Source organism: Oncorhynchus nerka, linkage group LG25 (genome assembly GCF_034236695.1).
Source record: "Oncorhynchus nerka isolate Pitt River linkage group LG25, Oner_Uvic_2.0, whole genome shotgun sequence".
NCBI classification, from domain to species: domain Eukaryota; kingdom Metazoa; phylum Chordata; class Actinopteri; order Salmoniformes; family Salmonidae; genus Oncorhynchus; species Oncorhynchus nerka.
Window position 1 is genome coordinate 19,810,645 of NC_088420.1, and position 20,334 is coordinate 19,830,978.

At 40.3% G+C, this 20,334-nt stretch overlaps 2 protein-coding genes across 3 annotated transcripts in view; one reads left to right on the top strand and one right to left on the bottom strand.

The window, feature by feature from the left end:
* Positions 1 to 6,655, top strand: part of LOC115109153 (CREB-regulated transcription coactivator 1-like) — a 38,039-nt gene extending 31,384 nt beyond the window's left edge. For both annotated transcript variants that reach the window (XM_029633783.2, XM_029633784.2), the window contains 3 exons: positions 1,397 to 1,483; positions 1,617 to 1,782; positions 2,071 to 6,655. In XM_029633783.2, coding sequence (XP_029489643.1) covers positions 1,397 to 1,483; positions 1,617 to 1,782; positions 2,071 to 2,282 — 465 coding nt within the window. In that variant the 3' untranslated portion in view covers positions 2,283 to 6,655. The remainder of the gene's footprint in view (positions 1 to 1,396; positions 1,484 to 1,616; positions 1,783 to 2,070) is intronic.
* Positions 6,656 to 7,252: 597 nt separating this feature from the next.
* Positions 7,253 to 18,604, bottom strand: comp (cartilage oligomeric matrix protein). The gene is made up of 19 exons (XM_029633433.2): positions 18,379 to 18,604; positions 16,458 to 16,531; positions 16,292 to 16,343; positions 15,581 to 15,726; positions 15,184 to 15,321; positions 14,990 to 15,067; positions 14,714 to 14,866; positions 14,410 to 14,514; positions 14,188 to 14,295; positions 13,923 to 14,082; positions 13,702 to 13,820; positions 13,540 to 13,592; positions 13,079 to 13,272; positions 12,778 to 12,956; positions 12,609 to 12,657; positions 12,317 to 12,513; positions 11,810 to 11,982; positions 8,564 to 8,703; positions 7,253 to 7,734 (listed from the first exon to the last, which is right to left on the bottom strand). Exons 1-19 carry the CDS (start codon positions 18,443 to 18,445, stop codon positions 7,676 to 7,678), a joined length of 2,244 nt encoding a protein of 747 aa, XP_029489293.1. The 5' UTR covers positions 18,446 to 18,604; the 3' UTR covers positions 7,253 to 7,675.
* Positions 18,605 to 20,334: the final 1,730 nt, after the last annotated feature.

Consider the following 20,334-nt stretch of genomic DNA (forward strand, 5'->3'; position numbering starts at 1 on the left):
CCTAATATTGAGTTGCACCACCCACCTCTACAAGGTGTCAAGCATTCCACGGGGATTCTGGCCCATGTTTACGCCTATGCTTCCCACGGTTGTCAAGTTGGCTGGATGTCCTTTGGGTGGTGGACCATTCTTGATACACATGGGAAACTGTTGAGTGTGAAAAATCCAGCAATGTTGCATGTCTTGACACAAACTGGTGCGCCTGGCACCTTCTACCATACCCTGTTCAAAGGCACTTAAATATTGTGTCTTGCCCATTCTCCCTTTTTGAATGGCACAGATACACTATCCGTGTCTCAATATTCTCAAGGCTTAAAAATCCTTCTACATTGTTATGAAGTGGATTTAACAAGTGACACCAATAAGGGATTGTGGCTTTCACCTGAATGCACCTGGTCAGTCTAATTTATGGAAAGAGCAGGTGTCCTTCATGTTTTGTACACTCAGTGCATGTCCTGTGTATTTGCAGCACCTACATAGAACCTTAATTCTGATTATTTTTAGTTAGTCCAACACGTTGATAGCAGCTTTGGTTGTTTCCTGTTTTACGTGGCCTTGTTTCCAGCATATTTTACAAAAAAGTGCCATAGGTTTGACCTCTTTCTAGTTCTGTTCCTCTGAAAGTGTCTGATTCCATGTACTGTAACTAGCTGTAAAAATGTAATCTTCCACCAACTTATTGTGCTGTTTTTTTTTAATCTTCTATTCTGTTACTGAATGCCAAAGTTTGTTTTATATTGGCCAACTTTGACAATCAATACATCCTTAGAAAGTGGATACATCACAAAATGTGTCAAATGGTAAATATTACTGGACCTAGTCAGTTTTGAAGGCATGAAACAGCAGTGGGGTTGTGAGTAGAGAAACTACAAAGCCAAATAACCTCACCCCACAGGAAGCCAAGTTAGCTACTGTAGCTAGCCAAAGTCATTTGCATTTATTTGCTGTCGTTAGTGCTACAGCATTGTTTTGCTAGCTTACAATATCATACCTCTAAAAATGACAAGATGGCGATTGTGACATTTCTATATTCTAAATGAAGGCCTATTGCGCCATATTTTTATAATGTTAGGGTTCACATCTTACTGATGAAACATTTATGTGGATGTGGCTCTTATTAATCATGATGTGTCTATGGTAATTTTGGGCCTGAATAGGCATTATGAAGTGTTATGAGATGTTGGTGTTTGTGCCATCATGAACAGCCATTTACCTAACAGTAATTGAATGGCTTGTGAATTGCCTCATGCCTTTTGTGATGTCTCATGACTGTAATGTTCCCTTATATCCCTCAGATACCCAAGAAAAGGCTTTACCCATTGACTATAAGTCTATTAGTTTTCATAACCCTTTTTTTTTTGTTTTACTTTAATCAGATGTCCAATGTCTCTTTCAGCACATTCCAGTGGTGGGCAGTATATTTGGGGATTCTTTCTACGACCAGCAGCTAGCATCAAGGCAGACCAATGCTCTCTCCCATCAGGTGACTTAACCCACACCAAACTAGGCCATGAATTTCACAGCCACTACATCCCCACATATTACAACTTGTGCCTGATCTGTGTTCTATTCCCTAACTTGACCTATTACATGTTTTGTTTTTTTCACTTGCTTAGCTCGAACAGTTCAATATGATTGAGAACCCGATCAGCTCCAATAGCCTGTACAGCCAGTGCTCCACCCTCAACTACACACAAGCAGCTATGATGGGCCTCACAGGGAGCAGTCTGCAGCCGTTGGGCTACGGTAGCCATGGCAACATCCCAAACATCATCCTCACAGGTACCAAGCAGCAGCTGAGTCGATTAGAGAGCCTGTCATGTAATTCAACTTAGTCGGGCACTGTACACACCTATTAAAGTTATTTGTTCATCCTGGCTTTATTAGTCAATTGTTTTATGAAGTTTGGCCAGTATGAGTAAAACGTGTTTTGTAAGATTAATTGTATTTAGTTTATCTTGTTACAGATTATTTGGGGTGAAGACTGTTACTTAAAGTAATACTGTTAATTAACTAGCAGCTGCTTTGATTTAACGAATGTCAAATGTTTCCCTAATTGTTGCGTTTTAGTGACAGGCGAGTCTCCACCCAGCCTCTCTAAGGAGTTAACCAACTCACTGGCTGGCGTCGGAGATGTCAGCTTCGACGCGGACTCTCCATTCCCATTGGACGAGCTGAAGATGGACCCCCTCACCCTGGACGGACTGCACATGCTCAATGACCCCGACATGGTTCTGGCCGACACTGCCACCGAGGACACGTTCAGGATGGATAGGCTGTAATACAGAATGCTGTCAGTGGCCAACGACAAAAAAGAACCCTAGGAAGAAAGGGAAACCAGGCATGGCCATTCAGCTATTCAACCTCGCACTCACCCTCAAGTCCTTTGAAATGATGAGCCACCAAAACCCATTGTGGAGAAGGACATGCAATGGCTTGTTAAGGTCATGAATGGAATTGTTGTAATTTCCAATGAGATTGTTGGTTGGTCAGTGCTTTGCTAGCTTGCTGCGTTAACTATCTCTAATGTCTTACCATATATCCCACAGTGTCACACTTGATAAAAGATTGTATATCTCCTTTTTATTTTGTTTTTTATTTTTCTACAAATCTACATGCATTTAAAAAGCGAAAAGCCACTAGGAAGGTGAGCTGCACCATACCTATTATCATTCCTTACCAACCATATAAGCTTTATACTTCACACTCAAAGCTTTATTTTTATTGACAACCAAATGTTAATGTTTGCGTTATGCGTATGATGGATTTTTATTTATTGAAATATTTATTACTTCAGTTGAATGTTTTTTGTTGCATTTCAAAATGTGTTTGAGTTTGAAGCCAATGTCTCTGCTCTAACTGTATTGTGCAAACTACACTGATTATGGATCTATTAATTTAAGTTACATATTTATGTATTGAGCTGCTCTGTTAAACTTAAGGAGTACAAATCCTCCCCATGTTTGCTCTTACGGTTGCCAGTTGCAACGACATCTCACTAGATATAATCAGATAAGGCCTCTTAAAATATAGGATAGGATCTGCAATTGTGTTTTCATCACTTACATGGGCCCGCAATCGTTGGGTTTCATCTTGTGCCAATGCTGTTTTTAGATGTATCTTAACTAATGAAAAACATATTCAACAGATGCTTATAAGCTTAAGCAAATGTGACAATGTAAACATGGAAAATGCAAATACCCAAACTAGATGGCCATAATTCTCCTTTGCATGTAAATCTAGATTGAACGCCTCCTGAAAATCTGAAGGATACAAACTCCTCAGAAACCTGTTGAACTTGTCACTGTGAGATCACCTGATTTTGCCTTACATATTGAGTATTGTACTGTTTTTAAGTGTAACTAATGTGACAGTGTATTTTCTTAACTTCTAACATTTTCTTGTATTTGAGAGGAATTTTAAATCCTAGTCAGTGACAATATTTGTGGTTATGTAGTGTAAAGTTTGACAAATCACTGTACTGTATTTTGTACTGGTACACTTTCTAAATGAGTTATAGGTGTTTTGTAAAAAAAAAAATAAAAAAAAAAAAAGGAAATGTTGATTTCAAATTTGTGATGGAGAGTGCAAATATGGGGAGGCTTTCTTCTCCTTAAAGGGAAACTTACAAACGCAAATACAATTATTTTGGTAGACAATTGTTATGATAAAAAACAATGTTACTTAGAATTCATATTTGGTTCTTCCCTCCCGATTAGGGGCTGGTAGAAAATTATTTGAACCATTCCATTTTATGCTCCTAGTAAAATGAGTCCCAAAACACATGTAGAACTTTGCAAAAGAGGTTAAAATGGGCAGAGCTTTCGTCTATTTGCTAACTTGTAGAGCTGAAATACTTTAACTTTTTATTTTACTCTATCTTCCTCTCTGTTTCATATTCTGACATTTCCGGTTTGAAAACTAATATAGCGAGATGGAAGTGAAGAGCAACTTGGCTAAATTGGATGTGATGTTTCCTTATATGGGCTGAGAATGTGTCAACCATTTATAAAGAACACAATATTACATTTTTTTGTTTTTCTCAACATTTGACATTTTTATACTGTAGCTATGTTTGATCATGTTTCTACTGTACTGTGTGTGTATATACAGAAAATGTTCATGTTACTTTTTAACTAAATCCCAATGTGGGAAGAGGCATAGTTCCCCAACTATGAGCTAATGATAAGTACAAATATATATTTGAGAAAGAATATTTGATTCTTACGCAAATCGGAAATGAGAAATCATACCATTGCATCACTAGAATATGTAGAAATGCACCGTTGTACAAAAAACTGTTTGAGCCAAACTGCAATACTCCAGTATGCTACTTTCTACAGTGCCATCCAGATTAATTCGCTGCAAATTATTTTTGTTCATTTTTGTTTGTCTGAACATTTTTTCCAAAATGTGCATTCTGATATCCTGTACATAGGCTATAGCTGAAACAAAATGACCGCATGACAAAAATGGAAGTGACCCTTAGAAAAAGGCCTTCAAATCAAGTGTTTGGTCACACACATTTAGCAGATGTTATTGCGGGTGTAGCGAAATGCTCGTTTTCTATACAGTTTTGATTTAAATTGCGCTCTACAATGTAGTAAAAACAGAAAACACCACATCAAAAATTATGCATGTGTCAGTTGTTCCTAATGATTCATGTAAATGGTTACTTTTCAGATGACTGTGTTGCCTCCATTTATGCATAATGCTAGCGCATTGCTGAAATAAGAATGTATTTGTTTAAGGTCTTGGAATTTCTGTTTCAACAAATGACATAAGCCAAAAGCATTTTTCTTGAATATCTCTTACTACCATCCATTTGTTGTTCAATTGAATTGGAAATTCACATTGCGTTCTCCTCAAATAATCAAATCAAAATGATGGATGTGGATAAAAGCCAAATAGTTGATGTGATTTATAGCATGCATGTTGTAATTAGTTTAATGACCACCCAAATTACTGAGCTACAAGTGTGAACTGAAAGGGAAAAATGATGGAATCAGATGTTGTGCATCTTTTCCATTCCTTTAAGACTGAGGCACACACTGAATAGCTGGAGCTACAGAATATTAGGCTTGGGCCATGGACTCCCCTTGACATTAGACCACAATATAACATCTTCGGACAAATTTAGATTTTGGAGTGAACTGTCACTTTACTGTCCTGGCAAGAGTGGAAAAAAAAACAGTTTCACTAGCTACTTAAATATGCTGCTTACAGTAGCGGTCAAACTTGGCACTGTTTACGATCTTTAAAAAATAAGTTGAAATTGGAAAGACTGTTGGTTTAAGTGTATTTGTTTGATTTACGACCGCACATGACCAAGAGAGAAAATGAAATTGAGATTTTTAACTTAAGTCAAAAAATTGATGGACTGAATTATTCAAAATTCAAATGAATTTGGTTAGAGGCAAGTGATTTCTCTTTTACTGTGTAATTTTTCACCTGTGGTAAGTTGCAGGTGTCTACAGGGTAAAAAATAGCCATTCAAACCATTTTGAAAAGAGAACATTCTGCTCCATTGCACTCAATTGTAACGTGCCTATTTATTTGACTGTACTCTATTTGCAGTAGAACTTGACTGTCAAGAGAGCTTACTGTCAGTTGCATGACATGACAGATGTTATAAGTAGTCCCTATTGCTGATACGGGTTTATTGAAAATGATTCAGCACTATCATGTTGACTTCAGCAGTATGCGTATGAACTATGGCTAGCTAGCTAACATACATTGAGGCATGTTTTGAAATCAATTCTAAACACATATCAGTTACTGTGACTGCATACAGTAAGACATATTCTATGTAAGGTTTAACAAATATGTTTGTATTGTATGTGTTCGTTCTTATTCTGTTGCTTTCTCACTTTAGTTATTTATGGTCACCTGCCTTGTGAACAGTGACTGTTCTGTCAATGCTGACTGTTTTACCCCAAATTTGAAGAAAGCGTATATTCTTTTCTTTTTGTAAAGCCGGTCATTTTAAATGTGACTTGGAAGCATATTCCTTATTTTGGGATGCAAAACCAGAAAGGGCTTATTCCAATGCAGCTTGTTTTCCCATCGTGTTAAAAAAAAGAAATAGCAGTCAATATATTGTCGATCAATATACCATACTGCTCTGCATATGCATGGGAAGTGGAAATCTAATAAGGTGATGTGGACTCCTGTGTTGACAGTAGTTATTGAAATCAACTGACTGAAGTGAGAATGTTATCTTGATTCTCACTAAGTATACTGTCACTGCCTGAGGACCTGTCACCACAAATTCCCTCAACTAATAAGGTAAACATTGAGCAATTGCAAAGGAACTTAATCTCAAGTGAATGAAGAATTTGGTTTTGTTACCCATACTTTAAATGCATTAGTATGAATCCATATAATTGCCTCTAGGACAGTTGATGTTGGAAAACCTAAAATGACACTTTTGGAAAGTATTTCCAGTTAGTAATGTAAAGAAAATCTCTTCTTGGTCAGTTTTAAGTGGGTATCACATATTTAACCATTGTCCTGTAAATCATATTCAGAGATGTATTTCTTTGTTGCTATGTGAAACTACGTATGTGGCCCATTTGTAAGATGAAACTTGAATGTGGGTGGCATCTTTTTCCTGTACATAGTCTCAATATCAAATAAAACTCATTTTCACCAAGGTTTACTAAATGTGTGACATTTGAACTATATATATATTGTCCTTATTCTGTTATTTATATTTTGTAAACTATATTTCTGTATGTGTTTTTTTTTTTTATGGAATACCTGTGCATGTTCGTGATTTCAGTTCCTAACTTTTTATCAGCATTCAAAGCAGTTGCTCAAGGCGTCACAGTTTCAGTCTAGTTAGTAGTAGGAGGACTTTCCATCACAGTTTCAGTCTAGTTAGTAGTAGGAGGACTTTCCATCACAGTTTCGGGCTAGTTAGTAGTTGGCTTTTTCATCACAATTTCGGTCTAGTTAGTAGGAGGACTTTTCATCACAGTTTCAGTGTAGTTAGTAGTAGGACTTTTCATCACAGTTTCAGTCTAGTTAGTAGTAGGACTTTTCATCACAGTTTCAGTCTAGTTAGAACATTTAATCACAGTTTCGGTCTAGTTAGTAGTAGTATAACTTTTCTTCACTGTTTTGACTTAAAAGTAAGTCTTATAGTATATATTCAGCATATGTTAAAGCAAAATAAAGATGTGTAGTTAAACATTTATTTCTAGGGCACTCAACAGTAATAATTGATCACATGTAATCTAATGCATATCAAATGTTTTTATTTTTATAGGGTCCCCTCACAATGTAACACATTTACTGGCAACACCCTGATTATTAAACAAAAATACATTTTCACATTTATATATTGGTGACAGAGTAATGGTAGACAGAAAAGTCCCCTGAGAACTGGAATTTATTGGGGAGCGAATGTAAGACAGGAAAATCCTCTGTCATTGCTGGTGGTGATCAATATGTCAGCCGCCATTTTGCTGAGTGAAATCTCACTGGGTAGGTGTGAAATGGCACCCTATTCCCTATATAGTCTTTAGTCAAAAGTAGTACACTATATAGGAGATTGGGTGCCATTTAAGAAGCAACACTGTACTGTTCATCTGGGAGATGTGTTCCGGAATGTTGGGGTTGTAGATGCATTGTCTTCTCAGTCTTCATTTGGGCAGATGTGCGTGCCCTGTTAGAACTGCAGCTGGACCTGTTGGGCTTGGTATGTATCGAAGTCCCCAGGGATTGTATCTAAAGGGAGAGGGCGAGATAAGTCAATATGGAATCTGTGCATGGCAATAGGCCAACCTACTGTAAATGAGTCATACTGTAAGTTAGTTGGTGTCTGTAGTACGTCCAAATGTCTTTACAATACCACACAACCAACAGACCAATATAATTAAAGGGGCATTCTGCAGTTGCTGCATCCATTTGTTTTCATAAATTAAGGATATGTACCCATTGATTCTTAAAGAATATAACTTAGAACTTAAGCTTAGTTCAACTATCGTACTGCATCAGAAACCAAAATATAAGCCTGTTTTACTCTGTTTATAAACAAAGTAAATGTAAACATACTATATAGCCTCAAACCATGTTTGAAACTATAATGTTGATATCATGGATATCAGTCCTTGCATCCATAGCGGTGTATATGAATTTAGAGTGGTTATATTCCTCTAGTCCCATCCCTCAGCTGTTAACCGAAAAAGGGGTGGGGAAAACACTTCATTGTTTCAACTGCTGATTGCCTCAAATGTATTTCTCTCTAAAACCTCAAACTAGTCGTATGTGTGCCAAGAGGTCATTTAGATGGAGTCTATATAAATGCGGCCACAGTATCACTTCATGCTAATGTGAAGGCATAGAAGCAGGCACAAAATATAGGTAAATGCAGTTCCCCTTTAGCCAGAGACCAGTTTCATCCATTTCTCAATACAGGAATTATATTATCGGGATGCTGCAAGGCAATCATTCTGTAATTGATTCCCTAAGGTCCTCATTCTCCTCTACTTCCTGCTTGTTAAAAGGGTATTCTAAAGGGGGGGGGGGGGGGGATCAGCATTAGTGTGCTGCTCACCATTGCAGCGGTAGCGTAGGTTAGCCCAGATGATGTTCTCCTGAGAGAAGCAAAAGACGCCCAGTCTGCCTCCTCTCATGGTGGTGTCTATGATGATGCCTGTGTCTGCCACTAGCTGAGGACCCTCATAGAAACGCACCCTGAACATGACACACACAAACACATAGGGAGACCAGTAAGGAACACAAAAATATGACAAAGGCTGCGTTTACACAGGCAGACCAATTATCTTCCCAATAATTCTGCAAAGATCAGAATTAGGCTGTCTGTGTAAATGCAGCCAAAATATGACCATCTTGAACCAGAATAGTTACAGCACCAGTCAAAAGTTTAGACACACCTACTGATTTAAGGGTTTTTCATAATTTTTACTATTTTCTACAATGTAGAAAAATAGTGAAGACCTCAAAACTATTAAATAACACATATGGAATCAAATCAAATTGTATTTGTCACATACACATGGTTAGCAGATGTTAATGCGAGTGTAGCGAAATGCTTGTGCTTCTAGTTCCGACAATGCAGTAATAACCAACAAGTAATCTAACTAACAATTCCAAAACTACTGTCTTATACACAGTGTAAGGGGATAAAGAATATGTACATAAAGATATATGAATGAGTGATGGTACAGAGCAGCATAGGCAAGATACAGTAGATGGTATCGAGTACAGTATATACATATGAGATGAGTATGTAAACAAAGTGGCATAGTTAAAGTGGCTAGTGATACATGTATTACATACGGATGCAGTCGATGATATAGAGTACAGTATATACGTATACATATGAGATGAATAATGTAGGGTATGTAACATTATATTAGGTAGCATTGTTTAAAGTGGCTAGTGATATATTTTACATCATTTCCCATCAATTCCCATTATTAAAGTGGCTGGAGTTGAGTCAGTGTCAGTGTGTTGGCAGCAGCCACTCAATGTTAGTGGTGGCTGTTTAACAGTCTGATGGCCTTGAGATAGAAGCTGTTTTTCAGTCTCTCGGTCCCAGCTTTGATGCACCTGTACTGACCTCGCCTTCTGGATGATAGCGGGGTGAACAGGCAGTGGCTCGGGTGGTTGTTGTCCTTGATGATCTTTATGGCCTTCCTGTAACATCGGGTGGTGTAGGTGTCCTGGAGGGCAGGTAGTTTGCCCCGGTGATGCGTTGTGCAGACCTCACTACCCTCTGGAGAGCCTTACGGTTGTGGGCGGAGCAGTTGCCGTACCAGGCGGTGATACAGCCCGCCAGGATGCTCTCGATTGTGCATCTGTAGAAGTTTGTGAGTGCTTTTGGTGACAAGCCGAATTTCTTCAGCCTCCTGAGGTTGAAGAGGCGCTGCTGCGCCTTCTTCACGATGCTGTCTGTGTGAGTGGACCAATTCAGTTTGTCTGTGATGTGTATGCCGAGGAACTTAAAACGTACTACCCTCTCCACTACTGTTCCATCGATGTGGATAGGGGGGTGTTCCCTCTGCTGTTTCCTGAAGTCCACAATCATCTCCTTAGTTTTGTTCACGTTGAGTGTGAGGTTATTTTCCTGACACCACACTCCGAGGGCCCTCACCTCCTCCCTGTAGGCCGTCTCGTCGTTGTTGGTAATCAAGCCTACCACTGTTGTGTCGTCCGCAAACTTGATGATTGAGTTGGAGGCGTGCGTGGCCACGCAGTCGTGGGTGAACAGGGAGTACAGGAGAGAATTCCAGGACTACGGAGCTAAGTAACTAAAACTATTTCTACCATGACCTGTTCTAATTTTTGTTACTGTTCTAAGCAAATGAGAATGGGAAAAGAAAAGAACAATAATTTGTGTAAATTCCTTAGTAAACCAAGGGTTCTCTCTGCCCTTAATCCTGATTTTATTTTCAGGGGCATGCCTATTGCATACATCCTGGAATGCGTTGTGGAAGTAAGAAAAGGCTAGTTCAACATAAGGGATTAATTCCATTCCATTCAATGCTATATACATCATGTAAAAAACTTTGAATGTCAAACCGCTTCCAGTTTCTTTTCGTAATGACACGTGGAGATTTCTTAGGAATTTTGCCATCTCTCACACAGGCAATAGCACAGTGATCACTTGTCATTTGCAAAAATACCATAAGCATTAAAACGATGAGGAGTATTGGTTAAAATCAAATAAATCAAAGAGGATATTTTATATTCAACCTAGTTACACTGTTGACAATCTGAGTGAGATTATAGGTATTGCATAGAATTTTGAGTTGATGTTAGCCAGTCCTGAATCAGATCACCCATCAGGACAAACTCAGAATTGACATTCTGTGATAACAATTTGAAAATACAATCCAGAGAGCCAACAGTAGCAGATGGAGGTCTAGAACAACAAGATAGAACAATATTTAAAGATGCACCAAGGTTTAGGTTGAAAGACAGATATTCAAATTGCTTAGGTTTAGTAACAGAAATCAGTAAACCACAGGGAACTTGTCTTTTACGTATACAGCAACATCACCACCCATAGATTTACCATCTGTACAAAAAACATTGTAACCATTTATGTCAATATTTTTGTCTGTAATATATTTTTTAAGCCAGGTTTCAGAAAGCATAAATACATCAGGGTCGGCAGTTTTTATCCATACATCCACTAAATCAAGCTTCGGCAGAAGACTTCTTACATTCATATGCAAAAACTTCAGGCCACTCTGACTACTTAATTCGACAGGGGTAAGAATGTCAGGACCTGGGTTAGACAATTTCCAGACAATAGAAGCAGCAAGATAATGGCAAGTCTAGATCGAGGGTTACAACATTTGGATTTACAGACAGCACTTGAACGAGAATCCATAGTCACCAGAGATTCCATATGTGTTATATGATTCCATATGTGTTATATGATTCCATATGTGTTATTTCATAGTTTTGATGTGTTCACTATTATTCTACAATGTAGAAAATAATAAAAATAAATAAAAATCCTTGAATGAGTATGTGTGTCCAAACGTTTGACTGGTACTGTATGTTAGAACTGGAAGATGTTTCCTATTGTGGTAAAGAATACCATTTGGATAATATGATAAGAGAAAACATGCATGAAAATAATTTTGTGTTGTTCAAGTTCAACAGTATGTGTTCTTATAAAATGTTGTCAGTTCAATCAGTTGTACACGTAATGCCACAAATTAAAATTGAGTGTATTATCAAAGGACAATGTCATGTCATAAATGTCAAACTGCGCCAAAGGCCATCAAACGCCTATGACTTGTGTCTAATAGCAGCCTACTACCTGATGTATCCATCTTGGGGCCTGTGTTGCAAGAACCAGCGGTAGGAGGTCTTGTCCTTCCAGCCCACGTTGCGGGCATCTTTCCACAGCAGCTTCACCTGGTCACTGGTGTCTCCGGTGTGCCACAGGGAGTTACGTAGATTTTCACCTGGTCCCGTGTTGGACTTTACAGCCTAGTTGTCAACACAATTGCATAGGCACCAATGTTACATAACTGTGGATCTCTTCCAATGTATCAATCTGGGCAGGTGTTTTAATACTTCAGCTCAAGGGGGAAGAAACTGGAAAATGTATCTATTCTCCATTGAGCTGGTTTTTAGTCTAGGAGTAGACTTAATCTTGGTCTAAGAAACTGGCCCTATGGGTATTCCCTACAAAGGGCGAGTTGTGTGTAGGTCAGACTATTGACCGAGTTGTGTTGTGGTGGCATGAATTTGTATATGAACTTGACTTTTACTATGACTGGATAAGTCATATATAGTATGTGCGTATAGGATTTTGTTTTACCTTCAGTTGTATCCCTGGTTCTGCCACAGCTCGGAACGGATTGGCCTGCCAGTAGATCTGCTCAACTTGTTTCCACATCACTACGTAGAAGGAGGAAGAGTCCTGGTAGCCAAAGATGAAGCCTGCATAGTCGTCGTCTGTTACCGTATTCACATGGAACGTCCCTTCGAAGTCAACACCGTTGAAAGCCGTGTAACCTTGAGAGAATGGCGTGAGTTTGGGTCAGGGTGTGTTTCTAAAGGTACATCAATTGGTTTATTGAATGAATCCAACGTGAGATTGCTGTTCTTACCAACAGCCAGTCCAGGGTCACTGTTCATAGTTTGGACGATCTCTCTACCCTGTGGAAAGAGAATCAGATAAAATGATGGAACTTAAGCAGTTAACATGTCTCCTGGCAATTATTTGTATATACTGTAACACCCTTTGACTTAGATTAGATGTAATGCATGCATCAATACCTGATCGAGCACCACCCAGTTAGGGTCTATCTGTGCGTCTCCCTCCGGGTCCAGCACCACTGTCTGGTAGGCCCTGAAGTCTGTGAGAGTAACCTCAGCGTTCTCCGGGCACACATCGATGCTGTCGATGATGGTGTCGTTGTCAAAGTCGTTCTCGCACAGGTTCCCAACCCCATCACCTGTAACAAGAAAATCGAAAGAAATGTGTGACTTTGAAGACACAGGATAACATTAATATCAAAATGACACAGATATATTGAAGAACTGTTTTGAAACTGGGCTGAAAAATGTCTAGACTCACCGTCAGAGTCCTCCTGCAGAGGGTTGGGAATGAGGCGACAGTTGTCTGGTCCCGGGGGCAGAAGGTCAGGAATACCATCATCATCATCGTCATCGTCACACTCGTCCCCCAGGCCATCCTTGTCCGTGTCCAGCTGGGCGCTGTTGATGACCGCAGGGCAGTTGTCCTGAGAGTCCTGGTGACCGTCACCATCACTGAGAATAGTAGAGAAAAACACAAGGAGACCAATACAGAGATTTGGCTGGGGTAGGATTCAGCATTGGAGACCATTTTACAGTTCTCACTGTTGTGGGTTTATGAAAGTTTAAGTGTTGATCCAAAGTCATTACATAACATATAAAATAATATTTGGAAGGTCATTTTTAATAATGGAGTACCAATAGATTGGATCCACACGCACAGGCCTACAATGGTTAAAGGCAGGGAGGTGGAAAGAAAGCTAGTTAGTAACACTACTATACCTGTCCTTATTGGTGTCACAAGGGTCTCCGATCAAGTCGTTGTCCATATCCAACTGTGGAAACATAAATATCATTCAAACAAACCAAAGTTGGTTGTGCTGCTACGTACAACATGTTGTAATGACTAGAATGTGTACAAGTACAGCCAATACGAAACCAGACCTGGTCAGGGTTGGGAACGTAAGGGCAACTGTCACAGGCATCTCCGACTTTGTCCCCATCTCGATCCTTCTGGTCAGTATTGGGAACCCTTTTGCAGTTGTCCAGGTTATTGGGGATTCCTGTAGTAGGGAAGATTATCTTTGTTGTATGTCAATTGACATGTATTACAGCAATAGCAGAATTAGTCTTGTCACGGTCAAATACTGTCCATGCATACTGACCGTCGCCATCAATGTCTTCGTCACATTCGTCACCCAGTCTATCAATATCAGTGTCTTTCTGGTCGTTGTTTTTGATCATACGGCAGTTGTCACAGGCGTCTCCAAAGTCGTCTTCGTCCACATTTCTTTGGTTGACGTTTGGTACCAGCACACAGTTGTCCTACCATAGAGGCATCAGATTCTTATCAGAGCCTGTCTTTACACTAAGATACAAAATAGGGTGTAAATACTTGTAGTAAGCATGAGCGAGAGAGAGACCAGTAACCTGTGTATTTAAGATTCCATCCCCATCTGCATCCTCATCGCAGGCGTCTCCTATACCATCCTTGTCTGCGTCCTCTTGGCCAGAGTTGGGTACCGTTTGACAGTTATCCTATATAAAGCACATGACTGTGACTTAATTTTTCTGCTTTAGATTTTTCTTTCTGTTTGAAATAGTATAGTCACAGTTTTCCTTTGTCTTTTCAAGGTGATAATAGTGTATTACCTTGGCACAGTTCCTCTCGGCACATTCCTGTTTCTCATCAGGGAAGCCATCAATGTCAATATCAGATCCGCAGAAGTAGCCATTGCCAGCCCATCCCACCCCACACTGTGAATCAGGATAAAGACAGAGTTATGGACTGTACATGAAATGTCAATTAACATTCAATTACATTTCAGCAGAATCAATAGAGGGCAATCTGCATCCAACAGAATGCTATAGACAACATGTATTAAAAGGAGCAGTATACATTTAGGTTGTATTCATATTCATATTGATCCATTGCAACATAATCGTATCCCATTACCTGACACTCTATTTTCCCATCTCGTTGGACAATACACTCTCCGCTGGCATGGCAGGGGTTGGGCTGGCCATTACCACATGCTCTCTCAGGCTTACAGCCCTTGCGCTGATCCCCAACATAGCCTGCATTACAGAGGCCACACCTAAACGAGCCCTGACAACAACAAACACCGCCACCACATTGTAAACTTAGTTCCTCAAGACCTCAGAGGAAAGACCTCTGGATTTTCAAATATACAGTATTGAGTGGCATTGATTGGTTATTATTTATACTTACAGGTGTGTTTACACAATTGGAATTTTCCACACAACCTCCATTCTTGGGTCCTTCGCACTCATTGATGTCCTTGCAGACCTGAGTAGAATTCAAATACAAAAAAAGAAAGCCATAATGCATATATCTTCAAACAAAAACCTTACATGTTGCCAATGCCAAGCTCATAAGCTTTTTGCTTGAGCCAAAATGCCTACCTGTTTGTTTTTAGTGGCGTAGGAGAGGCTTACTCCCTGCACCTGAGGGCCAGTGTAGCCAGTTGGACAGGGGCCACAGCGGAAACCTGGGGACGTGTTTATGCAGCGCACACCCATGTGGCAAGGCTTCACCACACACTACACAGGAGCAGAGGAGAGAGAGTGTATTAATATGTTCGAAATGTGACTCTTCAATAGATATTAGAATTTGCCATTGAGATATCATGAAATCAGACACTTTAACAGTTGATTTAAAACCAACGTACACAATAACTTGTGCAATACACAATAACACATACTATGAGTACATGATCGTGTTTCAATTTAGGCCCACTACAGAATACTAGGTGAATTTGTTTTTTTGGGGGAGGTGGGGGTGTTTGCTCAAGTGTCCTACCTCGTCCACATCCATGCATCGGGTACTGTTGCCCACCATGCCCTCAGGGCAGGGGCCACACTTGATGCCGCCAGCTGTTTCAATGCACTTTACCCCCGGGTGGCAGGGGTTAGGGTCACAGGAGGGGCGAGAGGGACCTTGCATGCCTAGGGGGGTGGGGGGTGATAAGTCATCCATCAGCCAAGTAGACCACCTGAATTAATGTTCTGAATTGTAGCGCTCTCCCGTACAATGTCTCCATCTACTGGAGGCAATGAAACTTAATTGGCTCATTCATCCCCCCTCCTCTCCCCTGTAACTATTCCCCAGGTAGTTGCTGTAAATGAGAATTTGTTCTGTCGACTTATCTGGTAAAAATAAATAAAATAAAAAAACATGGAATTTTCTAGTTGTTTACATTTTCCATTAAATATGAATATGTTGATTTATGTACTGTATATATTCAAAAGTACATGAAAGCCAATAATATGATAAATGTACCATATTTACATATAATAGAGATAGCAATCATGCTGTTGATATATTGGTGTAATGTACTATGTGGAATGTATACATAATTATATATTAAATATGTACTTATTAATGTATGTACTGCATTCAAAATACAGTAACTGTTTTATGTGCCTGAAGGAGCTCTAGCCTGCTACACCACAGTATTTACTGCCATCCAACTGGCATATCTATTTCTGCTGGCTGGTCTAGGCTACTCACCACAGGCTTCACACTCCATCACTGTGTTCTTCAGGAACACAATCTCTTGGATCTGCATGGAGGTACAAATACACTATTAGTTCACATTATTAAACTGTATGGGACCGTGTACTGGACCTGACATCCTCACAGAGAGTTGCCCTGTACGTCCAAACAGTGGCTTTACCTGTTGTTTCAGCAGTTCTTTGATCTCAGCCAGAGCTTGATTTGTTCCCTTGATCTGATTGATGATTTCTCCATCTGAAAATTAAATATTTCATAATACTGTATTAGCGACACATTAGCAATGGACAGAACATACTTCCTGTTCCAGTATACTACGTTTCAACCAAAGTCAAAGGACGAGTCAGTTGATAGTAAGAATAGACATTTTAGGTGAATGGGGTGTTATCATCATAGGATGCCAAGATCAACTCAAACTAATGTCAACCCCACCGAAGTCCTCCTCATGTTGCAACAGAATGTTAGTCACATCACAAAGCTCTTGCTCGTACACTCTTAAAAAAGAAAAGTGCTATCTAGAACCTAAAAGGGTTCTTCGGCTGTTCCCATAGGAGAACCATTTGAATAATGCTTTTTTGGTTTAAGGTAGAACCCTTTTGGGTTCCATATAGAATAATTTTTACAGAGGGTTCTACATGGAACCCAGAAGGGTTCTACCTGGAACCAAAAAGGGTTCTACCTTGAACCAAAAAGGGTTATCCTGTGGGGACAGCTGAAGAAACCTTTCAGAAACCTTTTTTTCTACCTCATTCCTCTTCTTGTGACATTGTTTTGGAAACACATCTGTGTTGGACTCAAGTCATCAGTGAGCAATGAGTTGGGGATGAACTATGCAGATGTCCTTCTATAAAACAACATAATCCACTTCCCCATTCATCATCTTTACTACCTGAGTGGGCTCTCTGCCTCTGCGCTACTATCCCCCTGCCACAAGAGCTGGCATTCCAAGACTATCCGTTGGCCTGAATTACATGCATACTCAAACACAGAGACTTACATGTCGTGGGGTTTGTGCCAAATGCTTTTTCCTACTGCTGCAAAACCAATTTGTCTCAAATTTGGATCGATAAGGAATTCATTGAATTTTTCACACTAATTTCAATGTGAAAGATATCGAATAGGAGCTTGGAAAGAACAGAGCAGATACTATACTGGAGTCTGGTTAAGTTTCACAGTTGTTGGCAAGAATCATGGCAAGGTCACTCACTTTAAGGCTTAATTATGGACTCCTGTGGATGTTAGATTTACAGGGCATGAGGTCTGGGCCTTACCCAGGAAGAAGTGTCCCAGATGAATAGGATGCTGGGATAACCTGGTATGTGGGGACTGTTGTGCTGCTCCAATAGGAACCTACTAGATATATTATTTGACCTAGGACAACTCCTTAGGGATCTGTGTTGTGTCAACATCTCTTGAGCATGGAGGAGGGGAAGTGTGGTCTTCACATTAGGAGCTGAAATGTTTTCTGTATGAATTCCTAGCAAACAGGCTCCAGAAATAATGGTGTGAACACTACGATGACACTACCAGTGTGATTTGACAAGTTGCTCAACAGCATAAGCTGCTGAATGAATCAACCCATTGGCCATGAAGATGATAGGACTTAGCAATTCAGATGTGTAAATGAATGCTGAATATGAATGCTGAAAATAAGGAATATGCTTAATAAAAACAGTGACATTCAACGTATAAACGTAGCATTTTAGACAAATATAATTTTACGTGACATTGACAAGACATTTATTTTACATTTATCACAGGCTCCCAAAATAATTTGATCTGTAAAGGTGGTAACACTTTATAATAACTTCCAAGAAGTTAGCATTAATAAACTATTTATATACTATTAATAATAACTCATGTATAGAAATAATTATTTGTAAACATTTATAAACATGTATAAGCATTTATAAGCACTACAATTCGTAATCATTTATACAATTTATAATCATTAATTTATAAATGCCTTATTCATGACACTGTTATTATAAGGTGTTACCAGACTTTCAAATCTCTCCAACATTTTTGACCTACAAGTATATATTAAGTTCTCACTAAAGATACTAAAGTGATTATAGACATACCTCTCTGACCAGCTACTAGCTCACTGCTCACACTGAGAGAAATCACCAACACCAGGATCCACAGCATGTTCTTATTTTCCCTTAGACTTCTCTACGGCAACTGACAAGTAAAGGTATGTGAAGTCTGGAGCCACTGTGTGAAGTCTGGTGTGGTTCAACCAGGTCGTTTATCCAAATTCTGCCCTGTCTTCAAGTAGGACCAGGGAAGGCTCCTGCAGCAGGGTTTGGAGAGTCAGAGAGAGTGGGATCTGTCTCCTCTCCTGCCTGTCTTTTTATACATCTCTCCTAGAGTGACATCACCTCCGCCCAGGAGGTCCTCTGGAACCCTTCACTTTGGAATGTCCACGTAACACAGAAGCCCACTGGCCCAAAATCATGGTGCTTTCGGACAGAGTCCTCTCAACTTTGATTAAATGTAGACAAGATCCCACGAATACCAATGGGGAAATTGCTACCTAAATATGATCCCCAATCAGAGACAACAATAAACAGCTGCCTCTGATTGGGAACCATATCAGGCCACCATAGAAATACAAAAACACCTAGATGACCCACCCTAGTCACTATCACGCCCCAACAAACATAGAGAATAAACAGCTTTCTATGGTCAGGGCATAACAGTACCCCCCTCCCCTCCCCCAAAGGTGCGGACTCCGACCGCAAAACCTGACTCAATAGGGGAGGGTCCGGGTGGGCATCTATGATGGATGACACAGGGCGTCGGGGGCGGCTCCGGTGCGGGGCGCATCGCTGGAAGCTCTGGACCATGGGTCATCGCTGGAGGCACCGGACCGTCGCCGGAGGAACCGGACCGTAGATCGTCGCCGGAGGTTCCGGACCGCGGACCATCGCCGGAGGTTCCGGACCGTGAAACGTCGGCTTAAGCTCCGGGCTGGGAACTGTCGCCGGAAGCTCCGGACTGGGAACTGTCACCGGAAGCTCCGGCCTGGGAACTGTCGCCGGAAGCTCTGGACTGGGAACTGTCGCCGGAAGCTCTGGACTGGGAACTGTCGCCGGAAGCTCTGGACTGGGAACTGTCGCCGGAAGCTCTGGACTGGGAACTGTCGCCGGAAGCTCTGGACTGGGAACTGTCGCCGGAAGCTCTGGACTGTGGAGGCGCACTGGAGGCCTGATGCGTGGGTCATCACAACACGTTTTGCCTGCTAGTAAGCCTAGTCAGTTTAGCAGCTAAGTTATCAGCTCATCAAATAAAGCATTAAGAGAGAACCCAATAAGCAGCACAAACTGAAACTAACCATGTCTTAAGTCTTCAAACCTCTATTAAGTTATAATGAATTTGAATGATTAGTATTTTTTCTGATCGGGTTGTCTATTGGGTACACCTCTTGGACATCACAACTTCTGTCAAAATAAAATGGGGACCCAGATCAACTCCAGTATTTGCTTGAACCATGATTTACAACTGATTGCATGGGAAGCATGGATTTGTGTTATATGTTTTGTTTGCCAGTGATGGAACCAACAGATGTTGGTTGCATTCCAGTGCAGGCACCCCTGAGGCTTTCTGATGCATGCACCTTGACTGGCTTTCATCACATCCAGTACATTTATCCTAGCTCCCTCCTAAACCCTCTACAATAGAGAAGCTTCCTCCTGGTCCCTCGCTGGAAAAACAAATCAAGCCCTGATTTCTGTCTTCACTACTAGCTTGAATGCTTCAATAGTGATCTCAGAAGGGAAACAAAACTACACTACATTTGACTGTGTCTTTGCCTCTCTCTACAAACAGTTATCAGTCAGAGGGTAAAGAAAAAGGGAAGGCATGGGGTTGGCTTCAAGGCATCTCTTTCCAAAGATGTTGATGTTTCTTTGGGATTTTTGGACATGGACTCAAAGTTTGGCAGGAAACAAGGTGATGCATGACTTGTCCCTTAGAAGTCTCCTTTGATGATCCAAGTCCAACTCTGGAAAAACGTTAATACCTTTCTCTAGTTG